Source organism: Euleptes europaea, chromosome 11, assembly GCF_029931775.1.
Source record: "Euleptes europaea isolate rEulEur1 chromosome 11, rEulEur1.hap1, whole genome shotgun sequence".
Taxonomy (NCBI): domain Eukaryota; kingdom Metazoa; phylum Chordata; class Lepidosauria; order Squamata; family Sphaerodactylidae; genus Euleptes; species Euleptes europaea.
Window position 1 is genome coordinate 59,155,853 of NC_079322.1, and position 22,866 is coordinate 59,178,718.

Below are 22,866 nucleotides of genomic sequence, written 5' to 3' on the forward strand. Positions count from 1 at the left end.
AAAGAACTGACCTTAAGCAACTTTCCTTGGAAACCCCATTAATTATTATGATACTTATTAGCTGAGGGATGACATTTAAGGACACCGTTTCCCCCTTTAATACCTGCTCCGTAGTACAGCTAGAAAAGTAATTAGAGTTTCACACTTTGATTTTCTCCTCCTCTCCCACAGTTTACTCTCCTGTAATTAACTTCTTGCATCTGAAGTAACCAGAAGCTGGAATTTTGTTTGAACGGACTAAAAATGTCTTAAGTTACCTAACCAGCTTATTTTAGAAAATCGAGTTGAGAATGCCTGCTGTTATTTTCAGGGCATTCTAGCTGTATTAGTGCGTGCCTCCCTCTCACATATTATGGATGAGTGAGCACATGTATGGGCCAAAATACAAAGAACTGTGCAAAGCCAGGCGGCTTTGAGTGTGTGTCTCCCAAACTGTAGCCAATGGCTTTTGAAAGTCAGAATCTTCCCCCCTCCCAAGCCTGCTTTGTGGCATGAAAAGGCTTTGTTGCTCAAAGATTTTTTTTAAAAAAAGTATGGAACTTTAAGGTAGATCTAGAAGAGCTTGACCTAAATTTTGAATTCTTGCTTGCAAAATGGGTATCCTCTAAGGATGCCAGCCTCCAGGTGGGACCTGGGGATCCCCCTGGAATTATAGCTCATTAGGCTACAGAGATCTGTTCCCCTGGAGAAAGTGGATGTTTTGGAGGGTGGACTCTAGGGTATTGTACCCCCACTGAGGTCCCTGACCTCCCTAGGCGCCATCCTCAAATTGCCAGGAGATTCCCAACCTTGATCTGGCAGCCCTACCCTCCCATCTCCCACCAGTGGTCAGAGGCAATCCTAGTGGCAATCTGAGTGTCCTCTCTCTAGGGTTGCCAGGTCTCTCTTTGCCACCAGTGGGAGGTTTGGGAGGTGGTGCCTGAGGAGGGCAGGGTTACAGGAGGGGAGGGACTTCAATGCCGTAGAGTCCAATTGTCAAAGCAGCCATTTTCTCCATTAGAGAGAGGAATGGAGCATGAAAATACAACCCTTTGGGAGTTATGAATGCAATCCATGATTGAAAATATTATACCGGACGCACAAAAATTCAGTTTTATTTTTGGATCAGCATCTCTCCGGACAATGAGTATATATTGAGCTGATGAAGCCATCGAAACGTGTCCTGACCGGTTACACATCCTCCATTATGATTTTTCTCTTCTTTGATTCTCCTAATCCGATCCCCAGAGGGGCTTGGTTGCACTCACCTGCATGGCTTTGCCGCAAGTATTTCTCCGTTTACTCCTCCTGATCGGTTTTTGAACATTTCTTGCAGTGAACTTTTCGGACCGCATTGCGGAGTGACAAAGTTGCAATTTACCTCATATGGACTTATACCTTACAAGTCACCCTTCGTGGAAAGATTGTACATGCAACTTTTGACGCAATTAGTTGCATAAGGTTTTTTTGATACAAAGTTGTTGTATTGATGTTACACTGTAGCACAAGGATGTGCATATAATTTGTTTTTTGTTTTTTGTTGGTTATTTTCATAGGATTGGAGCATGCATTAATGCTCATTAAATAGTGTATTAATTCAATGCTGTGTTATTTATTTAGACACTGGTACATTACGTGGAGCCCTCATGATGTTTATTCCCTTAGTACCTGGAGGTTGGCAACCCTATTCTGGTGGCCCCGGTGGCTCCCGCCAACCTTGCATGGGGCAAGGGCCAGTCCTTGCTTAGCCTTGGAGGAGGGGGTAACAGCGTGGTGGTGGTGGAGGGAGTGATTCCAGGGCCCCATCCTGGACTTTTGCCCTGGGCCTCAGAATCATGAAGGTAGGGTTGCTAGGTCCCTCTTCGCCACCGGCGGGAGGTTTTTAGGCTGGAGCCCGAGGAGGGCCAGGTTTGGAGAGGGGAGGGACTTCAATGCCATAGTCCAATTGCCAAAGTGGCCATTTTCTCCAGGTGAACTGATCTCTATTTGCTGGGGATCAGGGGCAATAACCGGAGATCTCCAGCTAATATCTGGAAGCGGGAAACCCTACATGAAGGCCACCCCATCTCTGCCTTCATCAGGGTTGGCAAGCTGAGGGGCTGTTCTTGGTCCCTCCTGTTGTGCAAGCTTTTGCCCAGAGAACACGTCTGGGCAGCTGTTGAGCCTTTTGTCTTTGTCATTGCATAGTAAAGCAGATTTGCATTGGTCTCTGCCTGGAAAATGTACAGGGCAAACAAACGGAAAAGGCTGGGCGTTCTAAAAATGCTCTCAAGGAAAAGCCCTTGATTAAAAAGCTCTGCAGGAGCTAAGATGCTATAACTTTCCTTCCAAGATGGTTTATTAAAACATTCATTTTGGGGCTAAGCAGGGCAAGCAGCTGATAATTGAATCGGGCTTGCAGGAGGTTTGTTTATTGCTTTAATGTACACATCAGCATGGGTGCTTGTTTTATGTTATAAATAGTGGGGTTTTCTTCCTTCGGTAAATATTAGCATACAGCTAGCTACAGTTGAGCGGGCTCGACTTGTGGCTAAGCGCCCCTATACTTTAGACTTAGGGACTTAGAGGAAGAAAGAATCATGAGTTTTGGAATAAGGCAAGTTTAGAAGGTGCAACTCCAAAAGACTATAGCTTGGAAATCAGCCAGGCTTATGTAAATATGTACCTGAAGGACCATCTCTTCAAATCTTGTCAAGCCCCTCAGGTAAGATCTGATCCTCTCTGTGCCCTCACTTTCAGTGGTGAGTGAGTGGCAACTTGAGACAGGGCCTTTTCAGTGGTGGCACCTCGCCTTTAGAATGTCTTTCTCCCGTGAGTCTCACCTGACTTATACTATACTGTCTTTTACTCAAAAGATTTCATTTTACTCAGGCTTTTAATTAGGAGTTATGATGGTCTGCCTCTGGTCTGAGCATGGTTTAATAGATCTTTTGTAGGGTGCTTGGTGGTTGTTTTATGCAGTTTTTATACTTATGGCTTGTTTGGGTTATATGTTGATAATTTATTGGGTTTTTTCCCTGATTTTATGGTATTATTTTTACTTATAAGCAACCTTGAGCAGGACTCAGAAGAGGTGGCATATATATTTCCCAAGTGAATAAAATAATAAATGGTGCATGGCTGGGATGAACACCAACACCTTGGCTACTAGTCAAAATGAATACTAGTCATGATGCACACCTACTCTTTCCAGTATCAGAAGAGCATGCCTATTATATTAGGTGCTGTGGAACATAGGCAGGATGGTGCTGCTGCACTCGTCTTGTTAGTGGCTTCCTAGAGGCACCTGGTTGGCCACTGTGTGAGCAGACTGCTGGATTTGACGAACCTTGGTCTGATCCAGCATGGCTTTTCTTATGTTCTTATGTTAATCTCAGGGGAAAGAACTGTGTGTCATTGCCCCTGCCCATCCAGTTCCTTCATACACACTTGGCTAGTGTAACAAGGAGTGCCATCACAGAAAAGCACCTCCCATGCTGCTGTGGCTGAAGGTGAACCCCCTTCATGTTTTTGGGGCCTACTTCCACACCTCCAAGGCTATGAGGCACAAAATATGTGGTCCATCCATGGTGGAGAAAGTAGATTCCAGCTTGGTTGACCTAAAGAAAGAGCAGCAGCCTGGTCATGGAGGTGGAGGGTTGATGGAACTGTCCAGCATCTGATCCAGGAGCCAAGAAGCATGAAGCTACGCATGTAGGTAAATGCTGTCAAACCACAACACACTTATGGCGACCCCAGCAAGGGGCTTTCAAGGCAAATGAGAAGCAGAGGTGGTTTGCCATCACCTTCCTTTGCAGAGTCTTCTTTGGTGGCCTCCCATCCAAGTACCGGCCCAGCTCAGCTGCCAAGATCTGATGTGATCGAGCTCTGCCACTTTCCTTCCTAGCATAAAGCTACAGGGGCTCAAAGCACCGGTCCAGCCAGTAGCAACAGCTAATGAATAGGAAGGTTTGACATAGACAGGAAACAAACATGGCTTGGAGATGGACAATATAAGAGGGAGAAGGAGCTGAAGGCTGAGCTGGATTTAAGGAATTGTTCTCAGAGGAAGCCAGGAGACCTGAAGAAGGCATGCAAATGCTTGTTGATCTGCTGTAGCAGTTATAAATACATCCTGATAGAGGCGCACTTACTTTGCGGCCCTGAATCTCACTCCTGAAATGCTTCAGCTTTTAAAAAACGGGTCTTTGGACTTGTGGACTTCAGTGATTTGCGAGCAAACAATAGGACTCGGACAGAATAGAAATGCTGCAGCAGAATAGACAAGAGATATGTATGTGCAAAGTAGCCAGAGGCTCTTGGGAGGTGGCAGTGTCCCTTGTAGTTTCCTGCTTACCAACTCATTCTGGAAGTGCTTAGTGTGCTTTCAAATATGACACTGAAAGCACCATTGAGTGTATGGGTGTATAGCATACACTGAGTGTATAGTAGTGCATGTGTGTGTTAAGTGCCGTCAAGTCGCTTCCGACTCATGGTGACCCTATGGATGAAAGTCCTCCAAAATGTCCTATCTTTGATAGCCTTGCTCAGATCTTGCAAATTGAAGGCTATGGCTTCCTTTATTGAGTCAATCCATCTCTTGTTGGGTCTTCCTCTTTTCCTGCTGCCCTCAACTTTTCCTAGCATGACTGTCTTTTCCAGTGACTCTTGTCGTCCATTGATGTGTATAGTAGTGTATAGGAGCATACAAAAGTATTCCTCCTACAGAAATGGGTGCAGTTTCTTTCTGTTGCATTTTCATGAATGGCACAAATGCCTAGCTCCAAATTCACTCCTTTTCCCCCTTCCCTTTCTGCTTAAGGCAGCCTTTCACCTTTCAGAAACATTTTTAAAGACCTTAGCATTTTTATCTGGTGAAATGTTTATCAGGGCTTTCTTTTCAGAAGGCAAATCTGGTTTGTCTCCAGATAAGAGATGGGAAATGAACACACACGTGACTATGAAGCTGCCATTGAATCAGACCATCCATCCATCAAGGTCAGCCTTGCCGACTCAGACTGGCAGGGGCTCTCTAAGGACTCAGGAAGAGGTCTTTCACATCACCTACTGTTTGGTGTTTTCTGCTGAAGGTGCCGGGGAGTAAACCTGGGACCTTCTGCACACAAAGCAGTGGCTCTGCCACTGAGCCACAGCCCCTCCCCATGTGTTATACAAGGTCCAAGCCTATCAACTCACTGCACAGCTAGTTTCCAATGGAGAGCCGGTTGTCCTGAGCTCAATTCTGTGCAGAAGGTTGTACCAGAAACACAGGAATGCAGACCTACAGTGAACTCGTCACTGGAAATGAGTGACGTCACCTAAGTGAGGTGGTAGCCGCTTCAGCATTTCTTCCTTAGTGCTGAGCTCCACATTGCTGTGCTGATGACATGTCCGGTGACATGTGTGCCTCCCAGGTCACATGGCCACTTCCTAAAACATCAGCATTGGCTTGAGAAGGATCACTGCAATCTGGATAAACCATGCAATTGGCTCCCCCGCCCCTGTGTTTCCTGCAACATGGAACCAAAACAATGTCAAGGAAGAGTCTTGGTGCCCTCCACATGTCACTTAGGTCCGGGCTTCTTAAACCTTTTCCACTCGCGACCCCTTATCGCCTGAGAAATTTTTACGCAACTCCGGTATGTAGGTATGTAAAATAGGTATACAAATCAAACATTGACTGATAATAAATAATAAAGAAATTTATTTTAAAACAATTCCTTGGTGTGCATATAATTTTACCATTTACAGTTGCCAGTTTTTTCGCACATTCAGTTATGCGACCCCACATGGGGTCACGACCCACAGTTTAAGAAGCTTTAACTTAGGTAATATTTAATTAGGCCCTGATGTGAGGACTATTCTGGGATCTCCATTCCACAGCTCGGAGACGTGTATATGGAAAAAACTGATGGTCCTGTATTTTACCAATTTATTCTGCAGATGAAACACAAAACCCTTCTGCGTTTCAACTGAAGTTGCCCTATATCTTCCTAATGTCCTTTTGTTTTTACAGGTTATCATTTTATATTTTGAACCAAGTGTATTTCGCTGTGTTCTCCTACGATGGGTCCGTCTTCTGGGATTTACTACTGCTTATGGGACGATTACACTCAAACTGCACAGGTATTACATATGTTGTTTTCATTGCTGTGTGTGCTTGTCATTGTGCATGGTAAAATGCAATGAAGAATGGTGGGGGGGAAATTGTGTGAACAATTGAACTTTTTAATGTTCAGCTACATTCTGATCAAACGGCTCACTAGAAGCAATGGGACTCAATCCAGAGAACAGATCCAGGAGACCCAGGTTGGATTGGAAAATCTGTTCCGGTTCAATTTTGCAATAATGCCTACAAAATATGTTTATTTTGCTTGGCATACATGCATTCACACTATGATCTTTACTTGCTAATCTCTTTTAACGTTCTTAAGAAAAAGAACTGCCAAGCTTACATAAGCTTCAGAGGAAACAATCTTAAGCATGGTTGCATCTGGTTCTTGTAGGTTTTCCGGGCTGTGTAACCGTGGTCTTGGTATTTTCTTTCCTGACGTTTTGCCAGCAGCTGTGGCAGGCATCTTCAGAGGAGTAACACTGAAGGACAGTGTCTCTCAGTGTCAAGTGTGTAGGAAGAGTAATATATTTAAGTTTAAGAATGCATAAGGCTTGGCTTCCTGTCCTGAAAACCTCCAGACTAACAAAGACTACAGTCAACAATAGCCATGCAGATTAGCTTTGGATTTCACACATTAACAGATCACTTCAGGATACAAGCCCAGATGTGATTACCTGCATATGCGTTTCCATGCATACCTGGAGCTTCCCTTCCCCAGTCTTATTATGAACCTTATTATCTTGATACTTACAGGACAATGATTAGCACATTACCTTTGATACTTTTTGCAGGACAATGATTCAGCTCAACCCAACCCCTTTCTGACTATATATTACTCTTCCTACACACTTGACACTGAGAGACACTGTCCTTCAGTGTTACTCCTCTGAAGATGCCTGCCACAGCTGCTGGCGAAACGTCAGGAAAGAAAATACCAAGACCACGGTTACACAGCCCGGATAACCTACAACAACCAATGAACTCTGACCGTGAAAGCCTTCGACAATATTATGGTTGCATCTGTCTTAAGTCCACTGAAGTCAACGGGCTTAGGAGAATGTGACACTGCTTAGGAGGCGCTGTAAATGATTCCCAGAACTGTTAATGGGATGGCACAGCTCGAGGTCACTGATTAAGTTACAGAATTAGTAGCTTAAAGACACGGAGGGCTTTTAATCTTTCCGCTTTCCATTGGAACCTGTGAAGTGACAGCTGAATTCTAATGAGGTTGAACCTAGTACAGGTGAAGCTGCCTCACACTGCATTGAACCATCGGTCCATATACTCAGTGCCTGCTTTGGTTGGCAATGACTCTCCAAAGTGTCGGGCAGAAGTCAATCACAACCCTGCCCCCTGAAGGTCTTATTAACTGGGAATGCCAAGGATCACACTTGGCACTTTACACGTGCAACATTATGTGCTTTACCACTGACCTCTGCTGATTTTATGACATATGAGATGTAAAGATGCATGAGTGAGTTCAGTTCGCGCTTCAGTTATCCTCCTAATTATTTTCATAATGTGTAGGTATATAAATAAACCTCAAGGTGGCCTCTACTAGGTTGGAAAACAATGTTGTTACCTGATTTAATGTGGTTGGAGCCTGTCATGTGACACAACAGGCAGGGGAGATCCTGTGCGTAAGTAGGTGGGCAGATGTGGCCCGAGGTGCCTACACATGAGCAAATTCGTATGCAGGAAGTCATGCTGCTTACTCACAAATTAACATTCCAGATTGCTTTTTTCAGATGGCATCTCTGCCAATGCTAGTGTTTCTTGACTTGGCCTCCCAAGAGTTACTCAGCAGTATTACACCAGCAATGTAACCACTATGTGGAATCCCAGCTTTTTGTGGGATGTATCCTGTGGGGAAAGAGGAGGAGGAGAAGGGGAAGAAGAAGAAGAGTTGGTTTTTATATGCCGACTTTCTCTACCACTTAAGGGAGACTCAAACCTGCTTACAATCACCTTCCCTTCCCCTCCCCACAACAGACACCCTGTGAGGTAGGTGGGGCTGAGAGAGCTCCAACAGAGCTGTAACTTGCCCAAGGTCGCTCAGCTGGCTTCGTGTTGTAGGAGTGGGGAAACAAATCCAGTTCGCCAGATTAGCCTCCGCCGCTCATGTGGAGGAGTGGGGAATCAAACCCAGTTCTCCAGATCAGACTCCACCACTCCAAACCACTGCTCTTAACCACTACACCACGCTGGTGGCTGGGAAATGCATGATGAGGTTAAGTGCCTCTGGCTTTGAGCACTGCCTGGATGAGAGAGAGCGCTTAGGAATCATAGGCAAGTCACTCTGAGCTCTGGCGGAACACGAGGCAAGAACTGATTTGACTGTTTTCCTTTGGGTTGTTTTCGATTTGACCTCACCATCTGTACACTGTTGGAGACCGTGGTGCTCACGGTTAGATACAAGCATGTCCCATGGGTTTCAACGGCTGATACCCAAGTGTAACTCTAGCCAAAAATGTAGGCTAACCCCCTAATTTGAAGCCCAGATGTGATTACCTGCATATGCGTTTCCATGCATACCTGGAGCTTCCCTTCCCCAGTCTTATTATGAACCTTACAGTTCAGTGTTGTGCAGAATATTAAGGTGTTCTTCTTTGCAATGCCACTGTTTCAGTTAGAAGCAGAAACCTCCTCTGTAGAATTAGAAACATAAGGAGAAACTGCTTGAAGTGTGGCATTAAAAGCTGCCCCTAATGAGAAGATTTGTCCCCGCTGCACATACCTTTACATTAAAGCTGTTAAGAATGTGATAGCACTAAGAGATAATCTCATCAGGTATACAGGATTTCCTGATTAGCACATTATTAAATAGCCTAAAGCCATGAGCTACTAGGTCGGAAGACGGAAGGCTGAGTTTGGCTAAGAGGCAAAAGATGACGAACCTTTCTCCAAATTGTCTATTAGAGGCTGGGAGCCTGTAGCCAGAGAACCAGCTTATTAGTTGAAATTAACATAATCACCTTCTACCACAGCATGTTTTAGCCCTGACTACCTCATTAGGATTGCAGGGTCATAATGCTGCAGTAATGGTAGAAGCTGCTTCTGGCTTTTTCAGCTCATAGAAGATCAAATTGACAACCATATGCTCTCTTCACTCTCTATTCCTAAGTTCTTAATTTTATTTCTTGCTTTCCCTTCCTCAGATTCCTGTATCCATTGCTTATTCCACCAGTTTCCTTCAAACATCTGACTATGTAGTAGGGTTGCCAGGTCCCTCTTCGCAACTGGCAGGGTTTGGGGGGCAGAGCCTGAGGAGGGCATGGTTTGGAGAGTGGAGGGACTTCAATGCCATAGAATCCAATGGCCAAAGCGGCCATTTTCTCCAGGTGAACTGATCTCTATCGGCTGGAGATCAGCTGTAATAGCAGGAGATCTCCACCCACCACCTGGAGGTTGGCAACTCTACCATCTAGACTTATGGTTCTGTATCTGCTAGAACAGAGGTTGGCAATTTACAGTAGATATATTCTCCTAATCTAATTACTTGTCTGATTTTATCAACACTCAATTAATATAGCCATAATGCGTATTTATCTTGAAACACTGAATTGCATAAGATTCTCTTTTAACACAATGGACACATAAGTGAAGGTTTTGATCCAATTTTTATTTTATTTTATTTTTCTTTAATTAGATATGGCCTTCTATTTTTAAAGCTGCACAAGGCTGTTAATTAAAGGGGCTCATACCGACCAAAGCTTGAATTTCATTGATCTGTTTAAGTGAAAATAATCAATAGCATGCATAATACATAGAGATGTAGACTGACACAGGAGTATCTTTCTGTTAGCAGAGATTCTAGCCAAGCTAAGGTTAATCAGAGCAGAAAGAATCTTTCCTTTGTCATAGATTTTCACATATTTGCATCCCACAGTATTATTTTTCCTGTTAATTTTACCTTTCTCTTTTGCAGGGTAATTTCCCTCTCATTGCACCAAAGTGCACAAACCGTGCATTCATGGTGAAAAATGTCTTACGAGACTTTTTTTTTAATGTGACGGCAAAAACTTGAGAAATAAATCCCATTGGTTCGAGTCAGAGTTGGAATTGCTTCTGAGCAGGAAGGTATTGGGAGACTTGCACCCTCAATACTGTTACCTGCTTCAGGGTAAAGCCAAGTTAAATATGTGAATGAATGAGTGAGTGAGTGAATGAATGAATGGTAAATTAAATGATAGCAGTCACTGAAATGCTCTAAGCTATACAGAGAATATTGCAAGTGTTAATACTGATAGGAGAACATTTCTCTGCTTGAATTACAACGTGACTGCAAATTGAGAGCAGTATACTCAAACACTCCATAAATGTCTGCCTTTTGCCAAGCACAGAGTTGTTCTAAATACTCTCAGCATGCATATTCTTTCAGCTCTTTCTCATGTCTACCCCTGTCCACATCAGCCCAAACCAACCAACAAGAAAAAAATACCCCCTGCAAAACAAGTGCTCTACTCCGTTATCTCAGTCTTGCTTGGGTGGAGATGATGGGTATAAAAGCCGTGTGGCTTCTCTCGCCAGTATTCCAGACTTACCCATTTTCACCTGCACAACTCCCAAAGCTGTGTTGACTGAGAATTCCAAATTGGGTTGCAAATACATTTTGCATTCTCAGACTGCTTTCTGGGAACTGTAGTTATGTCCAGTAAGTTCTGAGCACCCACCAGTATGAGACTGCCATTAACTGATGAATGCCATTGACTTTATGCCTCTGATTGTGGATTCTTAAAATGCAGCTGATTTTAAATGATGCCTGTGATAACCCTGGGATATTCATTATCCAAGAAAGCCAACACAAGATGAGCATGACCTAGCAGCAGCTACCTGATGAGTGCTACAATGAATGCTGCCAGCAGCACAAAATAATTTGCAGTACTGCTTGTTTTGATCACAAATGCAATCAATGTGGCTGTATGGGGTACACAACAGGAGAGAAAACAGGCATTGTGAACAAGATGTTTTTGATTTCTGGTCATATTTTTTTTTTGCAAAATCAAACTATCACTAGACACGAGCTCTATACAGAGATTCTCAAGCAGGACTCTGGAGAGGTGGTATAAAAATCTGCTAAGTAAATAATCCTGTAGCTGAGTCCCATGTGTGTGAGTAAAGTGCTGTCAAGTCGCAGCCGACTTATGGCGACCCCTTTTGGGGTTTTCATGGCAAGAGACTAACAGAGGTGGTTTGCCAGTGCCTTCCTCTGCACAGCAACCTTGGTATTCCTTGGTGGTCTCCCATCCAAATGCTAACCAGGGCTGACCCTGCTTAGCTTCTGAGATCTGACAAGATCAGGCTAGCCTGGGCCATCCAGGTCAGGGCCCATGCTGTTACCTAAATCAGTCCCTGTTTTAGGTCTGTCATGCTAAAGTGTCACTTGCATATGTACAACCAAGCCACAGGTCCAGGGGCAGAATGGAATCTTTTGGTCTGTATACACAAACCCATGGTTTAACACAATAAAGCTCAGATAAAGTATGGAAGGGAGATAAGCACTTAACCAGCACCAATTTTATTACCCTAACCAAGATACAGACCAGAAAATGGGGAGTCAGCATGAAAAAGAAGAAAAAGGGGCAAGAAATTATATCACAAAAAACCAATAATAATCAGTTACTTTGCACAGTCTTAATGGATAGCTGTGATACTTTAAGCTAGATATCCAATTCAAGTTACATTTATTCCAATTTATATTTCTGCTTCGCTAGTCCAGATCAGACTAACCCAGAGAAAGGAGATAGGTGATATCTATCTATCTGCAACAAAGGCAGCTGAAAGCCAGAAGGTTTTAGGGGCAGAGATTTTTTGCGGGGGGGGGGGGAGTCTCCCATCCAACAGTGCTAGTGTGGAAAATAACTCCCCCTGCATGCTCTCCCTTATTAGTAGACCAATATAAGAGTAAAGTAGGTTACCAACCTCAAGGTGGGGCTTGGATAGTGGTTAAGAGCGGTGGTTTGGGACGGTGGACTCTGATCTGGAGAACCAGGTTGGTTTCCCCACTCCTCCACATGAAGCCAGCGGGGTGGCCTTGGGCTAGTCACAGCTCTCTTAGAGCTCTCTCAGCCCCACCTACCTCACAGGGTGTGAGTTGTGGGGAGGAGAGGGGAAGGTGATTGTCAGCCAGTTTGATTCTTCCTTAAGTGGGAGAAAGTCAGCATATAAAAACCAACTCTTCTTCTTCTTTTCCTCCTCCTCAATGGGATAGGATGCCTTATATTCCTGCCATTTTCTCCAGGGGACATGATCTTTGTAGTTTGGAGATCAGCTGTAATTTTGGGAGAACTCCAGGATCCACCTGGACTATGGCAACCCAAGGCCTGGGGTGGGGGGTCTCCCAGATCTCCAGGCTACAGAGATCAGTTCCTTTGGAGGAAGTGGCAGCTTCAGAGGCTGGAATCTATGGAATGACATCCCTATTGAGCTCCGCCTTCCCCAGGTACCACCCCCAAATCTCCAGGAATTTCCCGAGCCAGAGTTGGCAACCCTAGGAGGTGAGGAGAAGTAGAAACTGGCCTTTTGTTTCTAGATATCAGGGTTTGTATCTAAGTGGGCTAAATAACATTGCCCGCTTTGTTATATTAAGAGCCAAACTGCCATAAAAACAAGACAGTCTGTCAATTTTCCTCTAGTAAAAAGCTTGAATTTTATAGTAAGTGGCTGTTAGCTAATGTATTCGCTTGGAAAACCCGCTAGCAAAATCTCATTATGTCATGCTAATAGCACTGTTAGTATTCGTCTAGCACTATTTCTTAAGACACTTAATAAATCAGACAGGTAGAAGAAAAAACTTCATTTATTGGAGAAAAGGCTTTAATTTGAGAGCAAGGAAGTCCATGAATCGATAACCATTAATAATAACAATTATGCCACAAGATGCCAAACGTATTAACGTTCAAAACTGAAAACCAGAAAGATGGGAGATATTAATCATTAAATTTAGTACGTGCTTATAAAAGGGGTTGCATAATATAATGAGTAGATTTTTACCTTGTTTGAAACTGTTTTATCACAAAACTATGGTTTCAGAACTCTGCCAGTGAAATTTTGTTCACATTTGTGACCTGAGCCTCCATTGAGAGGGAGGCATCCAGAATCACACCCAGGCTCCTGACGATTGGTGCTGGTGTTAATTACACCCCGTCCAGAGTTGGAAGCTGGTGTCCCAATCCCAGATTTCCTTGCCCAGCCACAGGACTCCATCTTCGATGGATTTCAACCATTTGACTGTATTTCAACCATTTCATCACAGCCTCCAGGCACGTGGCCAATGTATCTGGGACAGTATCCGGCTGGCCATCCATCAACAGATACAGCTGGATGTCATCTGCATATTGATAACAACCCAGCCCCAAACTCTGGACTAACTGGGCGAGGGGCCACATGTAGATTGGGGAGAGGATTGCCCCCTGAGGGACTCCACATACCAAAGGTATTGTGGTGAGACCCTCTCCCCTTGCGCTACCCTCTGTCCACAAACTTGGAATGAGACCAGCCACTGTAAGACTGTCTGATGTAAGCCAGAATCGGTGAGGCGGTGGATCAGAAAGTTGTAATCGACCGTGTCTAATGCCACAGTAAGATCGAGTAATAACAGCAGCACTGATCCGCGATGATACAGTTGTCTACGGAGATCCCACAGAGCATTCTGGAAACCAATTGGACCCATAAGTCTCTGAGGGCGAGCATAAATCTGAGCATAAAGGGAGCCAGCATGGTGCAGTGGTTAAGAGTAGTGGTTTGGAGTGGTGGACTCTGATCTGGAGAACCAGGTTTGATTCCCCACTCCTCCACATGAGCGGCGGAGGCTAATCTGGTGAACTGGATTTGTTTCCCCACTCCTCAACACGAAGCCTGCTGGGTAACCTCGAGCTAGTCACAGAGCTCTCTCAGCCCCATCTACCTCACAGGGTGTCTGTTGTGGGGAGGGGAAGGGTTTGATTCTTCCTTAAGTGGGAGAGAAAGTTGACATTTAAAAACCAACTCTTCTTCTCCTTCGGCGCCTAAGTGAGGAGGGACTGGGAATCCTAGTCGGGTCTTCAGGGCAAAGTGATCTGACCACAGCACTGTGTCAATAGAGATCAGACCTATATCTATCCCCATACCAAAGATCAGATCCAGCATGTGTGTGGCTTGATGCATGGGACCTGACACAACCTGAGAGAGTCCCAGTGCCACCATGGCAGACACTAGGTCCAAAGCCTGCGGAGAAGAGGCCACATCAGCATGGACATTGAAGTCCCTCAGAACTATCTGGGAAACTCCAAGGCCCAGCCTGACACTACCTCTGGCAGGGCCCAACAGGGTATCTGCTGGTGCACTAGGTGGCCGGTACACCAGCAAGATAGCCAAACTCTCTTCAGAATCCCATACCAGACCAACACAATCAATGCCGGAGATTGTCTGAAAGAGAGACTCCCAAATGAATATCTCCACCCCTCCCCTCTGGCCATTTGTCTGCTACTGATGAAGGATCGAGAAACCTGGGGAGGCCAGATCTTTCAGGGCAACCATCTCACCCTCCTTCACCCAGGTCTCAGTCAGGCATACCAGGTCCGCTCCATGTGCTGCAAAGAAGCTCTGCAGCACTGCGGTCTTATTGTTGATGGTCCTGGCATTATACAACATCAGTGTCGGAGAAGGGTTTAGTTTCCTAGCTCCACCACCATTGTATCTTGGGATGGGACGAAGGTTGGGAGGAGACTGAGCACAACCATATCTCTGTCTCCTTCCCTTATAAAACTACTTCTGAAGTATGATACAGAAGACGAACAAGTTAAAATAAACATGATCAAATGGATGCAAAATTTTGGTGAGATGGTCACGATAGAGACTTGGGAAAAACTTTGCAGTCTTGAACTAAAATATACCGCAAGTCAAGAAGTGAAGGAAAACTGGTACAAGACCTTCTATAGGTGGTATATGACGCCCAACATGATCTCCCAGATGACCAGTACGCAGGGGGGAAAAGGGGCTTGTTGGAAGTGCCAACAGTCAGACGATTCCTATTTCCATGTTTGGTGGACGTGTCCAAGGCTACAAACATATTGGAAGAAGATTCAACATGAACTGCAGAATATAACCAAAATGAAGATAAGACTGGACCCCAAATATTTTTTACTAAGCATAACACCACCTGATTTGCCAATGAGATTCAGAGATATGTTCAAATATGCTACAACAGCAGCAAGAACCGTACTGGCAAGAACTTGGAAACAAACATTCATACCTGATATAGAAGAATGGAAAGACAAAATGCTTGTCTATGCAAACGTGGCTAAAATGACTTTTATGATGAACCCCGCTATAAATGAGTCAATAGAACAGTTCAGTGAGAAATGGCAAATGTTTTATACTTATATGTCAGTGGATAATTAGTTAATTATATTATTAGAATACATATTTAGAGAAATGTAGTTAAATCAACTTAATGAATATGTTTGATAATCAAAGGTTGAATATGTTGATTGTTTTTGAATTTCCGAGAACAAAATTGTGCTTGTTTATATCAGACGGATCTTTTTTTTTATTCCTTTCCCTCTTTCCTTTCTATATCCCCCATTTGACAAAATAAAAAACTTTCAAAAAAAAAAACAGCCCTTCTCCTCCCATACGGATATGCAGATATATACGAATATGCAGATATGGCAAGACTAACCAACTTGATAAGAAGGAAATGCTGGAAGAGCATGAACAAAGATGGCAAACTTTTTATGACAGAAATGTTTCAAAATCATAGTATATATCTGAATCTGTGTGTGTAAAGTGCCTTCAAGTTGCAGCTGACTTATGGCGACCCCTTTTTGGGGGTTTTCATGGCAAGAGACTAACAGAGGTGGTATGCTAGTGCCTTCCTCTGCACAGCAACCCTGGTATTCCTTGGTGGTCTCCCATCCAAATACTAACCAGGGCTGACCCTGCTTAGCTTCTGAGATCTGACGAGATCAGGCTAGCTTGGGCCATCCAGGTCAGGGTATATAACTGAATAGAGAAGTAATATTAGGATTTATATTACTGTATGGTTTTATAAATGATAACCACAAATTTTGATAATTCAAACAATTTGAGAACTGTTTTATAATTTTTTAACTGACTTAGTGGGTAGTAAAATTAAGGGCAAATGTAATAGTTGAAGAGGGCTCAGCCTGGACACCGACACACACACCCCGCCAAAATGTTCCCCATCTATTTGCTCCCCTTCTATTTTCTGTACTTCCTAAAAACCTAATAAAATATTATAAAAAATAAAAGTAAGAAAACTCTAAAAACTAAAAAAACCTTCTCCCACCACCATACCTCTCGTACCCCCAATCACTGGACTCCCTGGCCCTATGCTGGCCTCCCAAATGCAAACAGAATCTAACTCCATCCCTCTCTAAATCAACCTCCCACATCAAACACAGTATACAGAAAATTTCCACACGTCTTAAACAGTTTAACCCCAGAAATGGAAGTACAATGCGTTCCTAAGCAGAGTTACATCCTTCTAAGCCCACTGAAATCAATGGACTTAGAAGGATGTAACTCCGTCTAGGACAGCAGCAGCAATGCTCCATTGTGTAACTGCACGAAACTTCATCCTTATATTTTATTCCGTGGAGGTTGTGGGGATCACATGGTAGTGTTAACACACTGCTCCGAGGCATCTCTTGTTGCTTCCATAGTAACATCTGATTTCCAATGTAAAATTAAAACTGTTATCCTTATGCTGTTTTCCACGGGGCTTTACACACTATAATAAATTGAGCCTTATAGTACGGATTACATTAGGTCCCCAGCAACTGCCGTTTTCTTTAAAAGAACAAGCCTCAGGCTTGACCTGCGTAATCAAACCAAATATACTGCACAGCTGGCAGCCTACTAGGACTAGACAAAATTCCCATTTCTGCAACTGCTCTGGAACTAGGGTTGCCAGTCTCCAGGTGGTGGCTGGAGATCTCCCACTATTACAACTGATCTCCAGGCAACAGAGATCAGTTTGCCTGGAGAAAATGGCCGCTTTGGCTATTGGACTCTATGGCATTGAAGTCCCTCCCCTCTCCAAATCCCGCCCTCATCAGGCTCCACCCCCAAAATCTCCAGGTATTTCCCAACCCAGAGCTGGCAACCCTATCTGGAACTGTAATTCTGTAAAGCAAACTAATATAAGGCAACATTATATAGTCGATAGGCTACATTTGGCTTGGTGGACTGCATATTGGTGAGGAGAAAGGTGAGCATATACATATCTTAAATAGGGTCCCCCATTATTTTTTAATGAGAGCTGCTTCTGAGTAATTAAGAAGTATGTTGAGCTACTTCCCAGCCCCCACTAGGTTACCAAGTTTTATTCTTTCCTATGGAGTAGAAACAGTACCAGAAATGAGCAGCAGAAAGAGAAAAAATTCTATGAAATAATAATAAAAAAAAGTCTAGAGCAATTCTTTTCACAGTCTTTTCCTGGATGCATGAGTTACCTTTGGAGACCCCTGTCTGAAGTCTAGAATAGGTAGGTGATTTTTGCTAAAGTCAAACAGAAATTTCTTAAATGATGATACATAGAGAACATAATAGCTGAACACACACAGAAAAAAACTAACTAAACAAGTATGGCAATTTTTTAAAGGATATCCAATATGAAAATAATTTTGTTCTGCCTGAAAAAAATTGTTGTGAAGCTTTAGACCAAATTACAGCTGAAACGATTGTCTAGGGAGCCAGAGTGACCAGGGTTGGTGAACGCTGCCATATTTAATAGTTTCAGTACTTAGAAGGAGCAGGTTCAGTTCAGCGAGGTTTTCCCACAAGAGGTGCGAGTTCAACTGAACCCATAAACTGCAATTTGGACCTGGGGTTATAAAATAATTTCAAAAGCATCGCTTGAGCTGGCTGTGCTTCAGAAGAGGATTACTAGAGAGCATTACTCAGATATATTTTCATGTGCGAGCTTCCTGATAAATATTGGCCTTGAGATCTTTTGTACTCCTTGTTCTGGAAAACTTTGATAAGGGGGGGGAGTGAATGCCATGGTGAGATGATAATCTCTTGAGGTTTTTAGAGAAGCAAATAATTAATTTGTTCCAACACTTGTGCAGCCTGAAGGGTTTATAATCATTGTCCAAGAACAATAAAAACAAGAACCCTAAAAGTAGTCCACCTGAAATGGATAGATGAGATGCATTGTGTGAGTGATCATAAGCAGTGCCTAGCATTAAGGGGGGAAGATGGTTGACTGCTTTACTAGGTTGATACTTGCATGCACACTTTGTATGAGAGACCAATACAGCCCAATGTAGAACAACTTATAAGTATTCTACCTAGAGGGATTTCTAATTTGAAATTTATTATACATCCTATACACATGCCTGGGCTTGTTATCTATCTATATCTGGTCATACATATGTATATTACTTGAGTGTGTTTGATATTGTGTTTTTATTTGACCACTGATGAAGGCCTGTAGGCCAAAATGCATATGGTCAGTGTGGTTTAAGTCTATCAATCTTATGAGTTGCCAATGTGCCTTCTTTTATCATTTTTAACCTGATTTTAACCTGATTTAAGCACCTTAAATTTTTTTAAAAAATCTATTATATAATTTTACCTTTTCCACCCAACCTTGAGCACCCAGCTTTCGGTTTTTTAAGGTTGGGTTTCTTCTCCCTTTTTTTATTCAGTGAAGGTGGGAAGCTGCCCAGGGTTTATGGATGTTTGACAGGCTATGTTGAAACCTAAACTTGGTGCAATCCTTTACTGATTTTTCCCAGTTCTTCCTTGGTACTCAAGAGACCAGTGGGGAGGATTCATGTATGCTGGGAAAAGCAAGACTGCTGCCCAGGAAAAAAGGCACTGTAGATTTCTGTGTAGGATGGCAACTCGATCTTCAAAGTCTTCTTCAAAGTTCACTTCAAACTTCAAAGTCCTCTGGAGAGTAACTCTGCTTAGGATGGCACTCTTAATGTATGTCAGCGAGATAGGGTTGCCAGCTCCCTCTTCACCACTGGTAGGAGGTTTTTGGGGTGGAGTCTGAGGAGGGTGGGGTTTGGGAAGGGGGTGGGACTTCAATGCCATCGAGTCCAATTGCCAAAGCGGCCATTTTTCTCCAGGTCTCTCTCGGCTGGAGATCAGTTGAAATATCAGGAGATCTCCAGTACCTGGAGGTTGGCGACCCTACAGCAAGCTCTGACAGCCTTCTAGTTTTCTGCTCCTTTACCTCCTTTCTCAAGGTCTGGATGAACATCCCATCAAGACACCTTGCAGTTAATGCTGAGATGCTTTGTTCAGAAGTGGAGCAGTATAAACCTGCCTTAGACTCTAAAGTGACTTTATGCCCTTGGTTAGTTGTAAATAACCTGGTGCTTTTCTATTGTACAGGGTTTTGAAAGTATTCCTGTCTCGAACTGCTCAACGAATCCCATATATGACAGGTGGGCGTGTGATGAGGATGCTGGCTGTTATTCTCCTGATAGTGGCTTGGTTCCTAACAGGCTGGACCTCTGCAGTTTGCCAAAACCTGGAGAGGAATATTACAATAGTCGGTCAAGGCCAAACATCAGACCACCTGATCTTCAATATGTGTTTGATAGACCGTTGGGATTATATGATGGCTATTGGTAAGTTGCTTTTTTTTTTTTTTGTAGTTACTTTTTTGGCTTGAAAAAACTGCTAAAGAATTGTCGTATCTCATCTGGATACTAGTTATGATGCATACATTCTTTTCAGGATTAGAGGAGCATGCCTATTATATTAGGTACCATGGAACACAGGCAGGATAATGCTGCTACAGTCGTCTTGCTTATGGGCTTCCTAGAGGCACCTGGTTGGCCACTGTATGAACAGACTGCTGGACTTGATGGGCCTTGGTCTGATCCAGCATGGCCTTTATTGTGTTCTTGTGTTCTTATCTATATAATTAACAACTTGCTCATAAGCATGTCTACTAGGGTTGCCAGGTCCCTCTTTGCAACTGGCGGGAGGTTTTTGAGGCGGAGCCTGAAGAGGGCGAGGTTTGGGGGAGGGACTTAAATGCCATAGAGTCCAATTGCCAAAGTGGCCATTTTCTCCAGGTGAACTGATCTCTGCCGGCTGGAGATCAATTGTAATAGCAGGAGATCTCGGATTGATTGTTACTGTACCAGGACTGAGAAATACGTTTGTTATGCATATGTAATTGGTTTGTTAGCAGGTTGTTATATACCCAGGACTGAGAAATACTTTGTTGTATATGTGCAATTGGCTTGGTAGCACGTTGTTACATTCAATATAGCATTGTCATTACACATTGTTATCAGCCTGTTTCTGTACTACCCGGTACAACCCTAATGTCTACTCAGAACTAAGTCCAACTGAGTTTCATGGAAGTAACTTTGAAGGAGCAACTCATAAGATTCTGGCCTTAAACTAATTCACAAGCAGAGATAATTAAGGACAGCGGACTGGATAGGTTTAGCTGATGAAAGTTATGGGTAAATGTATAACAATATAACAAGGATTTCCAATTTTAGGAAACAATTAGAAAGCATTACAGTTCTTTGAACTGTATGGATCTCTTTTTCCTCTAGTATATGGGGCAGCCTTTAATGGGCCTAACCCAGGCAGACAGGAGGGACATTTTCCCCAGGCCTCACATTCACAGAAGGCCTCAAATGTAGACTTTTGATGCTATCTCCAAATGAGGTTGTACATATAGTCACAAAGATATACTGAGGATTGAAAAAAGACATTCATCAAACACCTATTGTGTTGCGGGCCAACGTGGTGTAATGGTTAAGAGTGGTGGTTTCGAGCAGGGACTCTAGTTTGGTGAACCGGATTTGATTCCCCACTCCTTCACACGAGCGGCAGATGTTAATCTGGTGAACCGGATTGGTTTCCCCATTCCTACACATGAAGCCAGCTGGGTGACCTTGGGCTAGTCACAGCTCTCTTAGAGCTCTCTAGGCTCTACCTATCTCACAGGGTGTCTGTTATGGGGAGGGGAAGGGAAGGTGATTGTAAGCCGGTTTGATTCCTCCTTATGTGGAAGAGAAAGTCAGGATATAAAAACTAACACTTCTTCTTCAAACTTGTGTCCCATTTGTGGACCCCTCTGCCTGTAGTAAATGAAAGGTTGACTCAGCCTTCCATCCTTCCGAGGTCGGTAAAATGAGTACCCAGCTTGCTGGGGATAGAGTGTAGATGACTGGAGAAGGCAACGACAAACCACCCTGTAAACAAAGTCTGCCTAGTAAACGTTGGGATGTGATGTCACCCCATGGTCAGTAATGATCCGGTGCTTGCACAGGGGACCTTTACCTTATATGGCAAGTGAAGGGTTGCCTAAGAACACCAGTTTAACTATGGCTGAGACAAAATTTGAACTCAGGACTTCTTGATTCGTAGTTCTTTGCCCAAACCAGCTCTGGGAATGGAAGAAGTGCAGAAAAGCAGAAAACAATGGTGCTGATGGGCAAGAATTCTCTATATCTAGATTTCTAAGGAGGTTTCATTCTATTCTAGTTCTCCCCTCGTTGCAGCTCTGCACCTTTAGTTATCCACTTTGCTTGCTTTTTTTTAATGTATTGTAACATTTAAAGGACCCTATCATTAAGTATTTATTTAAAAACAAAACAAGACTGTGCTGCATTAGCTTCCAGAAGTCAACCTGAGCAGTGAAACGGAGTGAACAGCCAGCTTTCCAGGTCTGTGGTTCTGTTAATAGCTACAAAAAGACCTGGAAGTAAGAATTAAAAAAAAGAAAGAAAGAAAAAGTTCAGTGAATGTGAATGCCACTGAGCTCTGTAGTAGATTTAATTAGTACCGTAGTCTGTCATTTAGGTCAACTAGCTAGGGAAAAGTTGACCCGAGTCTAACTTGCAGTTGTAGCTTTTCCCCCAGCATATTTTGCAAACATTACATATGTCCTGTAATTGCTGTGTAAATTTATGGTACACTCCAGTAGTTCAATAGGAACAGCTGAAAGCGTCAAGCAATTAATTGGTGCAATTATCCAATTACTGGTCTTGGGAATCAGCTGAAACTACATTTCTGATTAATGAGAGATATCCAGCTGAGTTCTGCCACTACTGCAATTGGGACACGTCTGGTGCTTATTGCAATCTGCTTTATCCTTCCAGCTGCTGGGTAAGTCCAATGAGAAATGAAAATGCAGACCACCCAAGACTGGTGCTGCGTTGTAGGTAATGAGCCAGTGGCTTGAGGAAGGGTTAGAAGTAGGGTTGCCAGGTCCCCCTTCGCCACTGGCAGGAGGATTTTGGGGTGGAGCCTGAGGAGGGCAGGGTTTGGGGAGGGAAGGGACTTCAATGCCATAGAGTCCAATTGCAGCCATCAAAAGCCTGCTTTCAGCAGATGAGGGGTCAGCTGGGAGTCGGTGTCTCATCCCTTGCTGGGAAGATGTTGCTGACTTGCTGTGTACCCGGCAAAACCAGGCTGATAAATGGGGAATTGCATTCTCCCCTCTTTTTTACCATCTCTACTTAGTCCGATTACTAGGTGAGGGACTTAACTGCTTGTAAGCCCTGCAAAGCAGACATGCCGCTGAGGAGCAACATCTTATATATTTATTGCTGATTTTATCGACTGATGATGCCTATGAGGCTGGATTTTATTATATGAATTGTTTTAATGGTTTTTCTGTAAATTATAGATTGTTTTGATTTTGTTGTGAGCCACTCTGAGCCCAGCTTGCCAGAAAGCAGGAATAATAATAATAATAATAATAATAATAATAATAATAATAATAATAATAATAATAATTCTTCTGATCTCCCATCCTGGAGGGAAGATCTCACTTTTGCAACTCCACTGTGTAG

The 22,866-nt window shown here is 43.4% G+C and overlaps 1 protein-coding gene across 1 annotated transcript in view; it reads left to right on the forward strand.

Annotated features, from left to right (window-relative positions):
- The window catches only part of GPR158 (G protein-coupled receptor 158), a 158,702-nt gene that overhangs the window by 120,625 nt on the left and 15,211 nt on the right, over positions 1–22,866 (forward strand). Inside the window, exons 6-7 of the mRNA XM_056857477.1 lie at positions 5,975–6,084; positions 19,430–19,668. Coding sequence (XP_056713455.1) covers positions 5,975–6,084; positions 19,430–19,668 — 349 coding nt within the window. The remainder of the gene's footprint in view (positions 1–5,974; positions 6,085–19,429; positions 19,669–22,866) is intronic.